Source organism: Diabrotica virgifera, chromosome 3, assembly GCF_917563875.1.
Source record: "Diabrotica virgifera virgifera chromosome 3, PGI_DIABVI_V3a".
Taxonomy (NCBI): domain Eukaryota; kingdom Metazoa; phylum Arthropoda; class Insecta; order Coleoptera; family Chrysomelidae; genus Diabrotica; species Diabrotica virgifera.
Window position 1 is genome coordinate 194,066,703 of NC_065445.1, and position 19,403 is coordinate 194,086,105.

A 19,403-nucleotide genomic window follows, 5' to 3' on the forward strand; every position below is an offset into this window, starting at 1 on the left:
CCTGTCGTAGCGATTTTAATACTTTCCAACTTTCTGTACTTCTCCGTCCTCCTAAATGTGTGTTAATCATGTTACACTTTTGCTCCCAAGCCTCATTCTTCTTTTGGCATATCATTTTTCGCACTTTAGCTTGGACCCTCTTGTATTCTACCTTATCGGCGTCGGTCCTTGTGTTCAGAAATTTTTTATACTTCTCTCTTTTATTTTTAATCTCTTGTTCTATTTCTTCGTCCCACCAATACGGAGTTTTTCTGTGGTTTTTTATTTGGAGTCCGAGGGCCTCTGTTGCTGCTTCCTGAAGACATGTTTTTATATAATGATAATGCTCTTCATTGCTGGTAAATTGCATGGTTTCTAACTTTTTATCTAATCTACTCCTGTATAAATCCCTCACGCTTTCTTGTTCTAAGCTGTTTAGGTTGTATTTCTTTTCTGTTAATTTTTCTATTTCCGCTGCAGCTTCTTTTAAATCTCTTGCTCTATCTATTCCTATTGTGAGCTTTGTTTTTAATAGATGGTGGTCACTGCCGCAAGTGGCTCCTCTATATACCCGCACATCCTGTACAATCAATTTAGTCTTTTGTCTTATGATTGTATAGTCTATGATTGATTTCAGCCCTCGGGTATTTTGTGTCCATGTATATTTATGGATATCTCGGTGTTGGAAGAATCCGTTTGTGATTTTCATATCATTTTGTTCGCATAAGGCTATTAGCCTAGTACCATTGTCATTTATAGCTTCTTCACCATATTGGCCTATGACTTTATTGTGCTGTTTCTTGCCTGTTCTACTGTTTAGGTCCCCCAAGATTATAATTTCTCGTGATCTGCCGATATTTGCAATTTCTGAATGTAGCTTTTCAAAAAAGTCGTCCTTAATATTCACCAGTGCATCATCGTTTACTGCATATACTCCAATAATCGTAATCTTTTTTCCTTTGATAGTTAGATTCATTTTTATGAGCCTTTCGCTGATGGCTTCCCAAGCAGTTATGAATCTCCTTAGTTTCTTGCGTATAAGTATACCTACACCTTGTTGTGCTCTTTTCTCCTTTGGTACCCCGCTGTAGAAGTAATCATATTCTCCGATATTTTCTGATCCTTGACCCTTTCGTTTTGTTTCGGTAATCACTGCGATGTCTATGTTCAGTCTATTTATTTCGTGTATTACTTCATTTATTTTTTGTTTAAACCCTTGTACGTTCCAAGTTCCAATATTCGTCATCCTTTTCCGTAGCATGTGTCGTCGTTTTATAATCAATCGATTCCGAGGCGTTTCGCTAGGTTTTTTAACAGTTTGAATTTTTCCGAGTAACGGGGAGTTAACCCGATGCCTCAACCCCCGACCTGGAGGACCAGGGTTTGATTTTGGAGTATTCCTTCTCCTAGAGGATTTGCTTTCTCTACAGCTTTAGAGCATCCTCCGCCCTACCTGTTGGTCCGCGGGTAGTATTTTATTTCCTACCTATCCGCCAGCACTAGGCTGGTGAGGACATGCCCCTATCCGCCACCTTGGGGACGCGCTCTCTAGGGGTTACAGGTTCCCCCGAGAGTAAAAATTAAGTAATGCAGGAACTAAAAAAGCTACTAAAAATAGAGCACAACTTCTCAACGGCATACCATCCACAGTCCATTAGAATTTGCGAAAAACTACACAGAACATTAAACGAGTACGTAAGAGCATTCATAGACGAAGACAGAGAAAATTGGGATGTGTGTTGCAGGATGTTCACATACTGCTACAATACAACCCCTAACGTGTATCATGGTTACACACCGTTTGAACTGTTATATAGCAGGAAGGTTAACCTACCAGAAGACCTTACACAGGAGATTCAACCATGTTACAATATAGATGCTTACTACAATGAGTTACGCTACAAACTACAAAGCGCACACGAGAGAGCTAGAACCTTCTTACTAAAACACAAAAAAGAGCGACAAGAAAAGAATAAGCTCAAAGTAACACCACAACACTTTAAAATAGGAGACCTAGTCCTGGTAAAAAGGGAAGAGAATGGTAAGTTTGATAGTCTTTATGTAGGCCCCTTCACAATAAGAGAGGTAAATAATGTTAATTGTAAGATCAGATTGGAAAACAATAAAATCAGGAAAATACTTAAGAATAGATTATATGCTTACAATCCGAGAACACAGTGAGTGACAAGTGAAACGGGAACAATGTTGATAACGAATATTTTCACTTGTATTTTTTTTGTATTTGATTATTATTTATAGGAAATAAAAAATGTATATATTGTATTTATTAAAACGCAGTAAGCAGGTGATGGTACTAATAGAAAAATTTTCTTCCTTTTCCGTAGTCAGAAAATTTTCGGAAGGAAAGGAAGATGTGTTGGGATACACAGCATCTCAGTAAACACCTTCTTAAGACAAACTCTTTAATAATTAAATGCCCGTGGTAAAAACAAATATGTTTGTTTTTAATAAATATGATTAACCTAGATTACCATATCGATACATGCTAGTATTTGATACAAGGTCAAGTTGCAATAATAATCAATGTATGTTTGTTAGCAGTCAGCATTTGGAATCACTCTCACTTTTGCTTACCAAAACATAAAACAAAACAATCGACCTTTAATTATACCTTCACGGGGAACAGATAAATCAATTAGTAGTTGAGATTCCAGCGAGTAACATCACATTAAGTAAATAATATACCACCAGCTACTTACTCCAATACGCCACTTACTCCAATACTCCTTACTTAAATACTCCACGTATAAATAAATGTATTAACTGTGAGAGTTATTTACTACATCAACCCTTATGGTCGGGGGTAACCAACCCCTAATTATCTAAGGTGGCTCAGAAGCCAGGAGCCACCATAAGAGCTTAGTTCTTTGACATGTTACATTTTTTAGGCCATACCTTGCATTTGTTAGAGGAGTCAATTTTATTTTTTTATTATGTAGAGGAAATCAGTAGGAGCTTAAGTTCAAGTTTTTGGGGTCGCCACCCTTGTCCCCCGGCCACCATCTTGGAAAAGGGGCGCAAAGGAGTTTCGCGCTATATCTCGTAAACTACCAACCCTACGGAAAATATAATAAAACATAAAATGTGTCAAATTAAATTTTCTGCAATTTTGTTTCTATTACTTTTTAACGTCAAGTGACCAACAAAAAAGATATAAACAAAAATAAGTAAAATCTTTTTAACAAGTTTCCTTTTGGAGGTTTTAACTTATTTTCAGTTCATTTTACAATAAAATAATATTAAAGCAATTTTGTAGAGGGTTTTTCAGTGAACAATTTTCACTAGAAATTTGTTTAATTCTATTTGTTTATCTAGGTTTTACAGCGCTCCAAACTTGACCAGATTCTCGAATGCTCATAGGGATACAATAAAAACAAAACGTTAGGCTTACTTTTCTATCTATATATTTTTTATTCATACAATTGATTATGATTTTGATTTTAACATTCCTATGCTATTATTAATATATTTTTGACCTTTCTCTCCATATAAAACTTAGAACTCTAAGCATAAGTAAATAGAAAAGGCACAAGAAGTTGTTTGAGAACAAATTCGCCGGTCCATAACATGAATGACGCAACCAAAAAATGCAAAATTCTTCAGAAGAGCAAAAAAAAACGATTTTAAATATTTAAAATAGGGACTAAATTAAGAGTAATCGTCCAGGAGCATTGGTATGGCGTTTGTTTTTTGACAACGATGGCTTTTATTTTCATCGATATTGATTCAAATTTCATTATCTTAATTTAATCGCCCCATTTTCAACCCTATCTACAGTTGCGTCATTATGCATCTGAAACAAGGTCTAACCTAGCGCGTATTTCAATAACGACGCAACTACCCTATAGTGGCTAAGTACATTTTTACAGATCGGTCGTTTTTGTATCATCTGTACATAATATTTTAGATGTTAATTCGCAATTAACAGGAATTGAGAAAATTTGCAGTTGCGTCATTCTTTCTCCATAACGGACTGAATAAATGCCTGCTATTAGTTTTATTATTATAATTTATCCTAGGCGGCACAGCAGTCGGTTCCCCTCTACTTATCTTATTCTTAGAGTTGTGCTACCTATTTGGCCAAATGAAGCCAAATGTATTAAAAATTGTAAAAAGTATTTTGATTTATAGATAATACTATTGAGAGCCTTGTGGGTAAAATTTATACTTTTGTGATTAGATAAGCATTATGTGTTTTTTGTAAGCGCGCATCATGAGTGGTGGTTATTTAATTTGTGAGAAACCTCTGGGGAAAATTATTTGTCAGTGGGAAAGTCGAGCCATCTTTACTTACTATTGCGGACGAACGTTTTTCGTCTCTTTATATAGCGGAAATAAAGACGATTCTCTGGAAACCCTGAGATACTAACGATTCGCTAAAACAGTGACAAAAAATGCATTTAATCTCTTCTCACTTCCTCCAACACAAGATGCAGCCCGATTACACAGACTCAGAGTGTATCACCAGATTCAGTCATGGCTCGGTAAATATTGTGATCCAGAAGATTGGTACTGGAAAAAGCACGGACAATTTTGGATACCGATCCAATCTTCCAAGCTTCCAATACCCCTGAGCTTATTAAATTCATCTTTTGCAGATGCAATGGAAATTGGAAGTGCATGTGATTGCCAAAAAGCAGACCTCAAATATTCAGCTGTGTGCCTCCATTGTGGTGGTGAAAGTTGCAGGAACATCGTGGACATATCAACATTAATTATTATTGAAGAAAATGAGTTGGAAGGTGAACTACCGACAAGGACGCCTACTCTAACTCTCATTGTACCACAAAAATTCACCTCGGATACGGATTCAGATCTTGACTCGCAGCCTGGACCATCGAAAAAAAATGAAAAAATAATAACTATGATAGATATTTTTCAAGATGTAATAATAAATAATATTATTTTGTCTAGAAATTGTCCGTGGATTAGGCCTATCGGGGATACCACACAAAAAACGCGCCTCCAGACTCTACCTCATAGGTGGCGGGGAAAAGGGTCAAAAATAGCTTAATAATAGCATAGGAATGTTAAAATTATAATAAATAAATATATAGATAGAATAGTATCTAAGCCTTAAGTTTTGTTTTTATCGTATTCCTATGAGAATTCGAGAACCTGGTCAAGTTTGGAGCGCTGTAAAACCTAGATAAGAAAATAAAATTAAACTTTATAGTGTAAACTGTTCGTTGAAAAATCCTCTACAACATCGTTATGATGTTATTTTATTGTGAAATGAACGGAAAACATTTATAACCTCCAAAAGAAAGTTCTTACAAAATTTTTGTATATTTTTGTTTATAACTTTTTTGTTGGTCACTGGATGATAAAAAGTTATAAATATAAAATTGTAGAGAATTTAATTTGCTACATATTACGTGTAATTAAATTTTCTGTATGGTTGCTAGTTTAGGAGATACAGCGCAAAGGCCCTTTGCACCCACTTTTCCAAGATGGCGACTGGGGGACAATAGTGGCGACCTCAATAACTTGAACTCAAGCTTCTACTGAACCTCCCTACACATTAAAAAAATAAACTTGACTCCTCTAAGAAATGCAACCCTAAATGTAACATTTCAATAGACTAGCTGTATTCATCTCCTTTGTTATTCCATCGTCTCCAGGAGTTTTTCCATTTTCATCTGTTTTTAGACAATTTTAAGTTCTTCGTTAGTTATTTCTGGTAGTGTTTCAGATTCTAAATAATTTAGTATTCTTCGTTCCATATCATGGGTTTCAAGTTTTGCTACACTGGACGAGTATAATTCTGTATAGTAATCTTCAGCAATGCTTACTATCTTATTTTGTCGTTTCTAATGACTCCATTTTATCTTTTATCCATTTTTATCTTTTATCTGATGTACTTGTTGTTAATAATAATAGTTAGTCTTAAACCTAGTACTTAAGCGGTAATAAATATAACGAAAAAAAAAAGAAAAATAACGAAAAAATTATTTTATTTAACAAAAATATTTTGAGACTATTTAGAGCTATTTTAATGTTTTAAAGCCTTTAAACATTTATAAACCTCTTTAATATCTTCACAAACGTTAATTTTAGGAACTTTTCCTAGACAATCGAGGATAGACTTTTCTTGATTTGCAGTAAGCTCCATGTGCTCCTTAATCTGCTTAATAAGTAAATCTGGTTTAATTTTCCCATCTTTATCGATATTTTCGGCTTTTTCATGGTGACATTTAAGGAAACAGATGATCTCATGAGACATCTTGAAGGGACTTACTTTCAAATCGTCAGCCGAGGCTCCCGATTCTTTTAGACATTCATCATAAAACGGCCATTTCTCTGGCGGCATGTGTGGGCCTACGCTTGAAACCTAAATAAAGACGTAGCTATTAATTTACTTATTTATTGTGATACAAGATTCTCCATTTTACTACATTGTATGAAAGTAAAAATCAACTATATATGCATATTACCTCCGATGTCGGTGAACCTCTATCGATTTTCATGAAAATTCGTGAGTAGTTAAACTTCCGCTTTTACACTGGGTGGATGCCACACCTTCTCGGAGGTGAAAATTATTTTATTAAAAATAACCCCATAAATTGATAGAGGAACAAATTCTCAGAAAAATTTGTTATTTAAAATTATTAAATTAATAAAGTGGTTTCTCATAAATAACTCAAAAACTGTAAAATTTACAAAAAAAATATTATTACCAAAATGAAAGCTAATAAAAAATCGAAATTCCTTACTTCAAAGACCTTTTGGCATTTATTTAAAGTGGGTTACTTTACAACTTATCCTTACTACATACTTATCAAAGTGCTTAAAAACATCAATTCTCCAAAATCCATTCTCCAATTATTTTGCAAAATTTAATCTTAAAAAAGTTTTTCCAAAAAAATATTAGGTACTGTTTTTTTTTTTAGAATAACTCCGTTAATTTTTATAATATTAGGTTCAACTAAATACCATTTAAAAGGAAATTTCAAGGGCTATATAATCGTATTAAATAAACTTTGTCTTTGAATTCCCTTAGTTTTAAAGATAAATGGTTAAACGGCCCCGGTTACATGGTTCTTGCAGTAAAATTTGGGCTTTAAACATTTCTATCTCGGTTATTTTTTATTATACAAAAATAAAAAATCAAACAAGCAAACACGTATAAGTTTGTTTTACTAACAAAAACTCAAATTTGGTTCTTTATTATTTGTTTATATATCGAGTAGTTCTGAAATTATTATCAAATGAATTAAAAATGAATTTTACAAAAATTTGAAAAATTCTGATTCTGTTAATTTATTTTCAAAAATATGCATTATTCGCTGCGTGCAAGTACTTGGAGGGGATACGAGAAACGATCGTGTGCGAGTAACGGAGAAAATTTCCAACTTTCTTAACATATTTCTTAAATAATTCATATTGTCCATTGAAATTGTCACATTGACGTACATTTTATACCGACTCTAAATTATATGTTGCTCCACAATATTGATATGATATGCAATTATTAAAGTGAATTTATTTAATTGTATTTTGCTTGTAATACTAAATTTTAATAATTATTAATTTTATTTACTGCATAAGTACAATGTTTACCTTTTAATAACATAACCTCAATCTTACTTTTTCCTCTTATTCTTTTTTTTGGGTATGGCCTTGACAATTATCCAGTAACCAGGGCCAATATAATTAGCCAATATAAATAAAAGTGCTAAAAATGTTGCTGAGCTATGAAACCAGGTGTCGCTTTTCCGAACTTGCATGGTCCCAAGACACCGGTCAAAATATTTGAGGTCGTTACTTATCCTAAAGTAAAGAAAGTCTTATAGGGATTACTATAAATTTTAATTATTTTAAACACTTTTTCCTAAAAAATTCAAAAGGGTCCTCTTATTTTAATCATAATTTGCTTAATTTCTTGATGCTATCAACTTCCTCTGGAGCATTTGGTAGGTATTTCGGAGTACAGTGGAACCCCGATAAGTCGGCCCCCGATAACCCGGAAGTCCGGCTAACCCGGACCGATTTTCATCAGACAAACATTTCAACAATAAAAAATGTATGCAACATAATATTTGAGCATATGGCACACGGCTGCAGAGCGACGTTCATTGTCCCGTATTATGGGAAACAAAACAGGCACCTGTATTCCTTTATTTATTTCAAACTGTCTTAGCATTGTTCAAAAAAGACTTAAAGACTATTTAAAAAATTATTTTTTAAACAATGGGCTTAGTCTCAACTCTGCTTAAATAACATAACATTGTTCCGATTGTGACCGTATTGTGTGTAGTACAGTCGTATTTTTCGCTTCCGTTCTCTAATTGTGCTTCAGATAGATTTGTGTTTGCGTGTTTTTTTTTTGTCTACGCATGAGTTTTTTACCAAGAAATGAACAATACTCTATAATACTCTATACTCTATACAACTATACGTAGTTTAGGTGAGTAGTGTGCATATATATTTCATGTTATTTCAATTATAATGGAGTTTATCTATAAGTATACGGTATTTACTTAATTTTTACCACATTCTCCGGCTATCCCGGATTTTCGATAACCCGGATCGGCCGCGGTCCCGATTAATCCGAGTTATCGAGGTTCAACTGTACTTTGATAAGTGTTTAGTACGTATATTTTATATAATGCATCGTTTTCACGAAGCTTAAATACTTAGACTTAAGTACTCGCCGAACAAAAAAATATACATTCAGTTACCTATAACTCAGTTTGAATTAATACTAAAAGATTTTTCACGAAAGAAAGGGCCTAGCCGGGTAAGATGATGAAAACTGCCCCCAACTCGATTCAAATTCCATATAGGTCACCGTTTAGCATATATAGTGAAACTCACTTTCTGAAATTTTTAGCCTCCTAGGTGGTCATGTGACCCACCTAGAGCCTAATTAGAGTTTTTAAGTTTTTATTCTTTATCTCAGCCGCGTCGAGAAATAGCGAAAAACTTTAAATAAAAAGTTTTAAGCTTTAAAAGTTCTGTCCGAAAAAAATTGTTTTTATTTTTTGGCGGGAAATTTATATTTTAGAACGATTTTAAAATTTTAAATGAGTATAAAAAAATAACTAAGACATTCGTTTTCACGAAAAAAATATATAACGTGTATGTTTGCAAAATGTTTCACCATGAATTTTTAAAAATTTTTAAAACTGGTGAAACGCACCTTTAAAAATATAAAACCGCATTTTTTCGGTTTTTTTCGTTTTTTGATACAATTTTATACATATTTTTCAAAAAAGGTAACACCGTCACTAGAATAGGTAAAAAACTGAAAAATAATTGGGGTCTGCTTTATAAAAATTTTTCGTAATGCCATCCATTTTCAGGATACAGGGCGTTGAAGAAAACAAAATTTTACACGTTTCTTGCGATTTTGCCGAAACTACTGGCAACATTGTAATAAAACTTGGCGGGTTTTAAGAGGTAGTTATTGTGCATGTTTTGACATACAATTAAGGATTTGATATTCATCACTGGCGCGCATAGGGGTAATGGTCTGACTTTTTCAAAGAAAAAAAGATAGTACGCCACTGACATATTTCAAATTAACAATCATTTTTGAATTTCTCGTTCAATTTGCGATAAAAGACTATCTTTTTATTTGTTTTCATACGACGCGCCGTTTTGCCGTAAAAAATTAAATATCTTAACGCTTCCAAAGTATTCGAATTAGTTTTTATTGTATAATGGATGTACGAGTTTATATAGATATAGAAACTACTAGTAGAAGTTCGAATACTTTGTAAGGGTTAAGATGTTTTATTTTTTGAATAAAAATAGCGCGTAGTATGAAAAAATAGGAAGATTTTTTGTCACAAATTGAACGAGGAATTCAAAAACGATTTTTAATTTGAAATATCTCAGTGGCGTACTATCGTTTTTCTATAAAAAGTTCAGACCGTTACACCTATGATAAATATAAAATTCTTAATTGTATGTCATAAAATGGACAACAACTACCTCTTAAAACTCGTCAAATGTTATTACAGTGTTACCAGTAGTTTCGGCAAAATCGTAAAAAATGTGTAAAATTTTGTTTTCTTCAACACCCTGTATCTTGAAAATGGATGGCATTACAAAAAATTTTTATTAAGCAAAGCCCAATTATTTTTCAGTTTTTACCTATTTTAGTGACGGTGTTAGCTTTTTTGAAAAATATGTATAAAATTGTATCAAAAAAAGGAAACAAAAATCGAAAAAATGCGGTTTTTTACTTTTAAAGGTGCGTTTCAACAATTTTAAAAATTTGGAAAAATTCAGTGTGGAACATAATGCAAAAATACACATTATATATTTTTTTCGTGAAAACGAATGTCTTAGTTATTTTTTTATACTCATTTAAAATTTTAAAATCGTTCTAAAATTTAAATTTACCGCCGAAAATTAAAAAAAAAAATTCGGACATAACTGTTTAAAGATTACAACTTTTTTATTTAAAGTTTTTCGCTAGTTCTCGATGCTGCTGAGATAAAAAATAAAAACTTAAAAACCCTAATTAGGCTCTAGGTGGGTCACATGACCACTTAGGGGGCTAAAAATTTCAGAAAGTGAGTTTCACTTTATATGCTAAACGGTGACCTATATGGAATTCGAATCGAGTTGGGGGCAGTTTTCATCATCTTACCCGGCTAGGCCCTTTATTAGATTTTTTTTATGTTTCAATTTTAGCAATGATAACTTTTTTGTATAAACTTATAGTTTTTGAATTATTTATTAACAACATGCATTATTTTTCACTACAAATTTAAATTTTTATCAAACTAATTTCTCAATCGGAGACCGGCCCTGGCAAGGTATGGTGAAGTTGTACTGATATTGTACTCCTAGTTTTTACTAAAAACAAGTGGTATTATTAAATAGTTTTTTAAAATTAAAGTGTTTATCTACTAGATACTACTACGTAAGTCATCTATACGTAATTATTACTTTATTATTGTGAAAAGAAAACGTCAAATAATAAATAAACACCACCGTTCAATCATTTTGTGAGGTTAGCTAGCATGCGGTTGGTTTGTCACTTACCAGAGCCGGACTGAAGCTTTCGCCACCGCAGCTAAAATGACTTCACACAATGTAAACACACCTTCCGATCTAACCAGTCCAGTAAATCAACGTTCGAATATCACAAACAGTTATGCATCAGCCGCTTCAAACTCTTTTCCGAGTAAGACCCAAGCAATTGTATTTAGTTGTATCGATAATGCTAAATTGCAGGATTATTTAATTCCGTTGGGCACAATAATCAACCCAAAAAATATTATTTTTTCATCTAGATTATCTCATAATAGAATCTGCATGTATTTGGCAAACAAAACCGTAGTAGATAATTTCATGCAACAACATGGCTCTATAGAAGTACTCGGCGAAGTTGTAACAGCACGGAGACTTGTCTCTCCAGCAGAAAGACTAGTCTTGTCTGGTGTCTGCCCGTCAATTCCTCATCAAGTATTAGTTGAAGAATTACAGAATATTGGTTTAAAGCTTATTTCCCCAATAACATTTCTGAAAATTAGCTCAACTCTTCCCGAATATAGTCACATATTGAGCTTTCGGAGGCAAGTTTATGTAAGCCCTATAACATCACCAATTCCAGATTCTATTCTAATAAATTTCGACCAAACACCTTACCGCATATTTTTGTCACAAGGTACACTCACCTGCTTTATTTGCAAAAATACAGGACACATATTATCCCAATGCAATAACAGTTCAGTAACGGAATCAATTCATATTGATTCAAACAATGAAGTACCAAATCAAACAGATCCAACAAGTATATTACACAAGTTACCAAACACTCAGCAGTCATCAAGTTATGCATTATCAAATCCGAGCATATCACCTACACCTACAAATCTCCATGACCAAGAAATTACTAATACTCCTACTCATAGCAACGCTTTCAGTCATCCACATTCAGCGGCAATACCGTTTTCACAAACTCCTAAAGCAATATCCTCCAATCGATCAGCACCTCTTCCATTAGATACAACTGCAGAAAACTCCAATAAAACTGATACATCACCACAATTTTCCGAAACAACCATTTCAACCAATCTTACAATCAAAACTTCAAACTCGACTTCTGTCATTACCAATGAGTCTGCTCCAGTACTTCCAAAGGTAATAAAGCCACAACATCTAAGTGAAAACTCTAATAGCACTTGCGAAAACGCAAGTTCTTCCATAAAACGCAGTATTGGTGAGATCGATACTCCTCCTTCAGACTCAGCAATTTCATCACAAAATCTGTTTGCAAAACCCAAATCTTCTAAACCAAAAAAACCGCGCTCATCTAAAGTCCCATATACACGGGAAACTCTTGAAAATTTTATTGATAATCATACCCCACCATTCGTTTTAAATTACCACCAATTGTCCTTACTGATTGATAATGTCCAAGGCTCCCCCGACACTATTAGCGTCGTTAAAGAATTTACAACTGATATGCCTGGTTTACTCTATCTTTTACAAAGCAGCTATCAATATGCAAATGATAGATCTACAAAAACTAAGTTTACAAAACTTCAAAAGAAACTTCTTAGCCATTTAGGGAAAGAGATTTCTGAAAGAGACAGTGACTCTTCTGTAGATAATTGCTCAGTATCATCTAACTCCGAATCTGTTAACAACATTCAACTCGATACTTCAATGGAACATTGATGGATTTTTCCATCATCTCCCTATGCTACAGCTTCTTTTATCCGAATATTCTCCAGATATTATTTGTCTACAGGAGACAAACTTAAAGACCAATCAGTTGTACAATTCAAAACATTTCAATTGTTTCCGCAAAGACCGTACAGATGCAGGTCGTGCAAGCGGTGGTGTAGCGATACTCTTCTTTTCCGAACAATCTTCTTTTCCGTTTACCCCCAGCATGTAGCACATTTTCAGCTGAACTCTACGCCATATACCGTGCTGTGAAACTTCTTAACGAGCTTACACTCACCAAAGTCCTGATCATAACAGATTCCCTTAGCTCTCTAAACTCATTAAAACACATTTTTCCGAAACATCCTTTTGAAAAGTTGCTAAAATACCAGCTTTCCCAAGCTCATGAACATGGAAGAAGCGTTCAATTTGTATGGGTTCCCTCACACGTCGGAATAACAGGAAATGAAGAAGCTGACAGGACTGCACTAGAGGCAATTTTAAGTGATTTTTCGGAGCCGATAGACAAGTGTGTCTCCAGTGACTTAAAAGCTTATTTTAAAAATAAAGTGTTGTGTTTGTGGCGAAATGAGTGGTCCCAATCTAATTCTAAGTTAAATAAAATAAAAAATAATGTGTCTCAGTGGTTTCCATCGTCGCGCAATAGACGAGAACAAATTGCGGTTGCGCGTTTACGTCTAGGACATACCAGGTTAACGCACTCCTACCTTTTCACAAAGAGTAATCCTCCTATATGCGATCAGTGTAACGTCCGATTAACAGTCGAACACTTTTTAATAGTTTGTAGTAAATATGACCAAGAAAGACAGCGCTACAAGATCCCAAACGCTCTACCACAGGCTCTAGGTCAAAACTATTCCTGCGACAATATAGTTAATTATCTAAAATCCATAAACATTCTGTACAACCTGTAGTTGTTTACTTTTGTTATTTATATTTTGTTCCGTCGCTAATAACCTTTTGGTGGATGCGACTTCTTTTTCTAATAAAAAAAAAATTTCTCAATCTAATAATACATAAACCGACAATAAATATCGTTCTACATACCACCAAATTAAAAACAGTGGGAAACTTACCTGGTAACGACCTCCGAGGGTTTTAAAAATTAATTTTAAAACATTTCGAGGTTTCTTAGCAGATGTCGCTACGACACCCCAGCCATTTCGTTCGTTGTAGTGATGTTGAAAAAGTAACTATTCATTACAAAGTACGAATACCGAAAGTAACGATTACTATACAGAGAGGCAAATCGTTACTTTGATTACTCTGACTACTTCGTTACTTCATATCAATCGTATCAGAGCGAGTAACGACTATTGTATCTACTTTGATTACTGTGATGAGTTCGTTACTTCGTACCAATCGTATCAGGGCGAGTAACGACTACGACTATTGTAATTGTTATATCGGAATACCTATACAAAATACCTACCTACTGAGAAATACGATTCTGGATATTATGATTACCGGTATTCAAATACAAAAGTTACAAAAGTAATCATAGTAATCAAAGTAACGAATACTGTAAAAAATGATTACTTTATAAAAAATACCTACCTACTGAGAAATACGATTCCCGATATGATTACCGGTACTCAAATACAAAAGTAACAAAAGTAATCATAGTAATCAAAGTAACGAATACTTTAAATGATTACTTTATACAAAAGTAACGATTTGTAACGAATACTCGAAAGTAACTATAATCAACATCACTAGTTCGTTGCAATCCGGCACGGCACGCATCGAAGTATCCTAGTTCAATCAGAGAGAAGAGGATATGTGTCTACTGATAAAGGGCAAAAAGCCCCGAAACCGGTATAGACTCTTCCTGCACTCTCTGATTGAACTGGAATATAACGCTGCTGTTTTTACGGGTTGCAACGAAATTGAAAATGTTTATACATTTTTAATATTTAATTTATTTACTCTTTTTGGAGTACGTAGGAAACCTTCTCGTTGGAGCTTTACCACGCTGAGCAGATGGGACGTGAATTAAAAATTTTAAAGTTCTCTCATCATCTGATCGTCTTGGCACCCGCATGGCTTCTAGTTCTTAAAAGCCTAGGAGGTTGTTACCAGAGAAGTTTCCCACTGTTTTAATTTTATGATATTGAGAAGTTAGTTTGTTTCTTAGCAGATGTCGCTCCGACCCCCTAGCCATTTCGTTCGTTGCAATCCGGTACGGCACGCATCGAAGTATCCTAGTTCAATCAGAGAGAAGAGGATATGTGTCTACTGATGAAGGACAAAAAAGTCCCGAAATCGGTATAGACTCTTCCTGCCCTCTCTGATTGAATTGGAATATAATGCTGCTGCATTTTCTGGTTTCAACGAAATTGAAAATGTTTATACATTTTTAATGTTAAATTTTTATCTTTAATAATTCAAAAGTATTGACTTATTTTAATAACTTGATATAAAAAATTTTTCTAAAAATTTGTCCTTCCATTTATTTACGGGATTATTCTTAATAAAAGAGTTTTCACCTTCGAGAAGAGGTGACATTCCCCCTAGGGAAAAACCTCAAGTTGGCGCCATGTCACTTATGTTTCTTGAGATATCTTCCAACTACTCACCAATTTTATTTTTCTAGTTAAATATATTATTTAACTAGAAAATTTATTTATTAAATATATTAAATATATATTATTTATTATTTTTCTAGTTAAATATAAATCGTAAAGCTTAATACGTTTGTTTTTGGAAAGGAGCACATGGATAATTGAAAAATAAGATGTGTTTCCATTAACTATTTTTGAATCTTTGGTTCTACTGTTCCATCCGCGGTTAATATAAAGCTGGGTACACATATGCAAGCCAAGTTGTTTGCGAGTTGCTCGCGTACAGTTCTTTGAAAATATATGTATATAGAGTGAACGTGTCGCAAACTCATTACGATCAATGGAAAGCGACGAACCAACTGCGAATCAACTCATGTGCGAAGCAGTGGTGGATCTAGACAATTTCCTTGGGACGGGGAATTTTTCTTTAGGGGGGAATTTCCAATGAAACACCAACCAAAAAAATAATAACTTATATGCATTAAGTTACCTTAATATTCCTAACTATACAGGGTGTAACAAAAATACAGGTCATAAATTTAATCACATATTCTGGAACCAAAAATATTTGGATTGAACCTAACTTACCTTGGTACAAATGTGCACAGAAAAAAAGTTACAGCCCCTTAAAGTTACAAAATGAAAATCGATTTTTTACAATATATCGAAAACTATTAGAGATTTTTTATTGAAACTGCACATGTGGCATTCTTATGGCAGTAGTATCTTAAAAAAACTATAGTGAAATTTGAAAAAACCATAAAAATTTTATGGGGGTTTTATTCTTTTAAACCCCCCAAACTTTTGTGTATGTTCCAATTAAATTATTATTGTAGTACACAATTATTAGTTGAACACAATGTTTTTAAAATTTTTTGCTCCTTAGTACATTTTCGAAAAGTCAGTTTTTATAGAGATATTTTGAATATTTTTCAAATCCACATCTACACATATTTGTATACCCTATTCCACGAACATACGCCTGTTTTGGATTAGTTTGACAACGAATATTTTACTGTGCAAAATAAGAAGAACGAAAGTAAATTGCAAATTACATTGTTGTTTATTGGAATAATTATTAGCGCCATTTACTTTCGTACTTCTTATGTTGCACAGTAAAATATTCGTTGTCGAAGTAATCTAAAACAGGCGTATGTTCGTGGAATGGCCCATATATGGTTAAGTACGATTATGGAGACTTGGTAATAATATGAAAATTTATTTATGATTTACATTTTTAGGTTTATTTTAAACCATACTAAAAAAGTTAAAAACACTGTGTTTAACTAATGGTACCGCAGAAATAGTTTAATTGGAACGTACACAAACATTTAAGGGTTTACAGGACCAAAACCCCCATAAAATTTTTATGTGAACATATTAAAAAAGAAGCCGCAGCTCCATAAACACGGCCTTATCGAAAAAATAATAAGAGGCAAAAAAGCTTTAAAAACATTGATTATAACTAGTGTGACCAACTAGCCCGAAAAATCCGGGACATGGGCCGAATTACGAGGTTGTGTCCCGGCGTCCCGGAGAAGGCTTCCGGGCCATCCGAATTTTCAACATTTTGGTAAAATTCTTTTATGAATTTTTGGATACGTTATTCTTCTAAACATTCACATCAAATTGAATTGGTGGGACGAAAAAGTTGACAATTTCTAAAGTGTAATACTAATACCAAATCCAAAACGCATGCATTTTATATCTTGCGTGGTAATAGGTCTGGATCCCGCGTATGAAAACAAAGTTGATTAATAGCAAGCTAAAAATTTGTTAAGAGCTAAGGGTGTCTAGTCGGACAAACTTTGATATATGGGAACACTGGAACAGGGGAAGTTTTAATTGTGGAACAGGTTAAAAATTTGGAACGAAAACGGCACATGTATTTTGTCCGACAGAACAGACTTAAACTCTCCGAACAGAGATTAAACTCTCATGCAAAAATCAGACTGCTATTTATCACCAAATGGGCATTTTAATGAGTGGAACATGTAGAATATGTCAAATGACAGGAATTATGACAGGTGATAAATAGCAGTCTGATTTTTGCATGAGAGTTTAATCTCTGTTCGGAGAGTTTAAGTCTATTCTGTCGCACAGAATAAATGTGCCGTTTTTGTGGTTTGACCGTTACAAATTTTTAACCTGTTCCACAATTAAAACTGCCCCTGTTCCAGTGTCCCCATATATCAGAGTTTAACCGACTAGACACCCTTAAGCTATTAACAAATTTTCAGCTTGCTATTAATCAACTTTTTTTTCATACGCGGGATCCAGACCTATAATACAGTTTTAATAAAACTAAAACAGTGAACTTTTTTTCGTTTCTTGTATTTTAAAATGTATTTTAATTATCGTCTTCTGAAAAAAAAAATGGCCCGATTTTCTTTGAAAAGTCCCGGATTTCAGGTATTTTTTTTTCAGCCTTGTCCCGGATTCGACTCAATTGGAGTTGGTCACACTAAGTATAACTAATGGTATCACAATAATAATTTAATTGGAGGGGGGTTAAAGGGAACAAAATCACCATAAAATGTTTATGGGGTGCACAAATTTCACTATAATTTTTTTTTAAGATGTTCCTGCCATAAGAATGCTACATGTCCATTTTCAATAAAAAATCTCTAAAAGTTTTCGAATATATTCGAAAAAATCGATTTTAATTTTGTAACTTCAAAGGGCTGTAACTTTTTTTATGTTCATATTTGTACTAAGGTAATTTAGGTTCATTCGAACTCTCTCTGGTCCGAGAATATGTGATTTAATTTATGGCGCCTGTATTTTTGTTACACCTTGTATAGCGTGTTTATTTGATTTGAATTTGTTGAATTTCCATTTGTCAGTCTGTGGTTTAAGTTTCATGTCAACTAATATATTTTTATGTTTCAACAATTTTTTTCTGTACTTTTAAACCTTATTAGAGGGGGCAATTTCTCCTCCCCTTAGATCCGCCACTGGTGCGAAGTTTATGTAAATGATTCATTTCATTGGTAATATGGATATTGATTCATTTGTGTTTCTGCGTCTTCTCTGTGGAGAACGTAATATTCATTTAATTTATACCAATTAAACTAAATTCAAACTGGGAACACGTCAAATGCGTATGCACTTTGGATACGTATACACATAAGATCACGTTTTAAACGTAACCAAAGAGAGCATTTATTTGTTTGTGTCTCACGTTTCTTATCTCTAGCCTAGAGACTCTAGGAATACGTCATTCACACAATATCGATGCGACGACGGATAATAACGTTGCGTATGCCGCTGTCCAAATTGAACTGCGAATATCCTTTGTGTTCGTTTCAAAAACCGACAGGCCATGCTTCATGACGAGCGACGAACGAACAGCTCGCAAGCGGTTCGTCCCGTCGCGTCGTACACATTATACGAATATAGTTTTCGCGTACAGTTCGGCTCGCATATGTGTACCGAGCTTTAAACGAATGATGATGCATTTGCTAAGACTTGTCAGACAAAATATACCAATTCCATCCAAATAAAAATATATACAATGTATATTCTATTATAACATAAAAATACTTACAAATGATATGCACGATAGAGCAGTTATACCAAATACTAAAATAGTTTTAACCGACATGTTGTTTATGTAAATATAAATTTAAATTTTGATACTTTCACAAAACAACATTGGGTTTATATAGCCAGCAAATTAATATAGTTTCCGATCTTACATTATTGGTAATTAATATGTCATTATCACCTATTTTATTTTGGAAGTATTATATCCGAACCATTTTCAACGGTTGAAGTGATCGTTCTGACGTCAGTGTAAAAAATGGTTGGTTAAGCATAATAACGACATAAATATTTTTTCTGCAGCAATCCCGAAATTTAAACTTGCAGTATGATTTATTAAATCGAAAATTCCACTTTACGGAAATCCTACCCAAAGCAACTATTTTTGGGAGGTTATTTCTTTCACTTTTGGAACGATTTTTTTACTTTTGGAACGATTTCGAGTTTCTACTTAGGCGACCATAACGATAGTGTCAACTTGTATTTTTGGTTCAATAGTGTATTCGATTTTTATTTAAAAAAAATGGAAATAAGTAGTAAAAGTGACGCACAGTGGTTCCAAATGCTGAAAACGTTGCCGAAAATGCTTATACACAGTTCAATCCAGGGTTCTTTACCCATGCGTCATTAATACCT

At 33.6% G+C, this 19,403-nt stretch overlaps 1 protein-coding gene across 1 annotated transcript; it reads right to left on the reverse strand.

The window, feature by feature from the left end:
* Nucleotides 1-5,940: 5,940 nt before the first annotated feature.
* LOC126881504 (uncharacterized) lies at nt 5,941-18,869 on the reverse strand. The gene is made up of 2 exons (XM_050645795.1): nt 18,772-18,869; nt 5,941-6,334 (listed from the first exon to the last, which is right to left on the reverse strand). Exons 1-2 carry the CDS (start codon nt 18,826-18,828, stop codon nt 5,996-5,998), a joined length of 396 nt encoding a protein of 131 aa, XP_050501752.1. The 5' UTR covers nt 18,829-18,869; the 3' UTR covers nt 5,941-5,995.
* Nucleotides 18,870-19,403: the final 534 nt, after the last annotated feature.

Coding starts and splice junctions, on each gene's coding strand:
- LOC126881504 (XM_050645795.1), bottom strand. CDS start 18,828: ATGTCGGTTAAAACTATTTTAGTATTTGGTATAACTGCTCTATCGTGC. Junction 6,335..18,771: donor CTCTATCGTGCATATCATTT/GTAAGTATTTTT, acceptor GTCTTTATTTAG/GTTTCAAGCGTAGGCCCACA.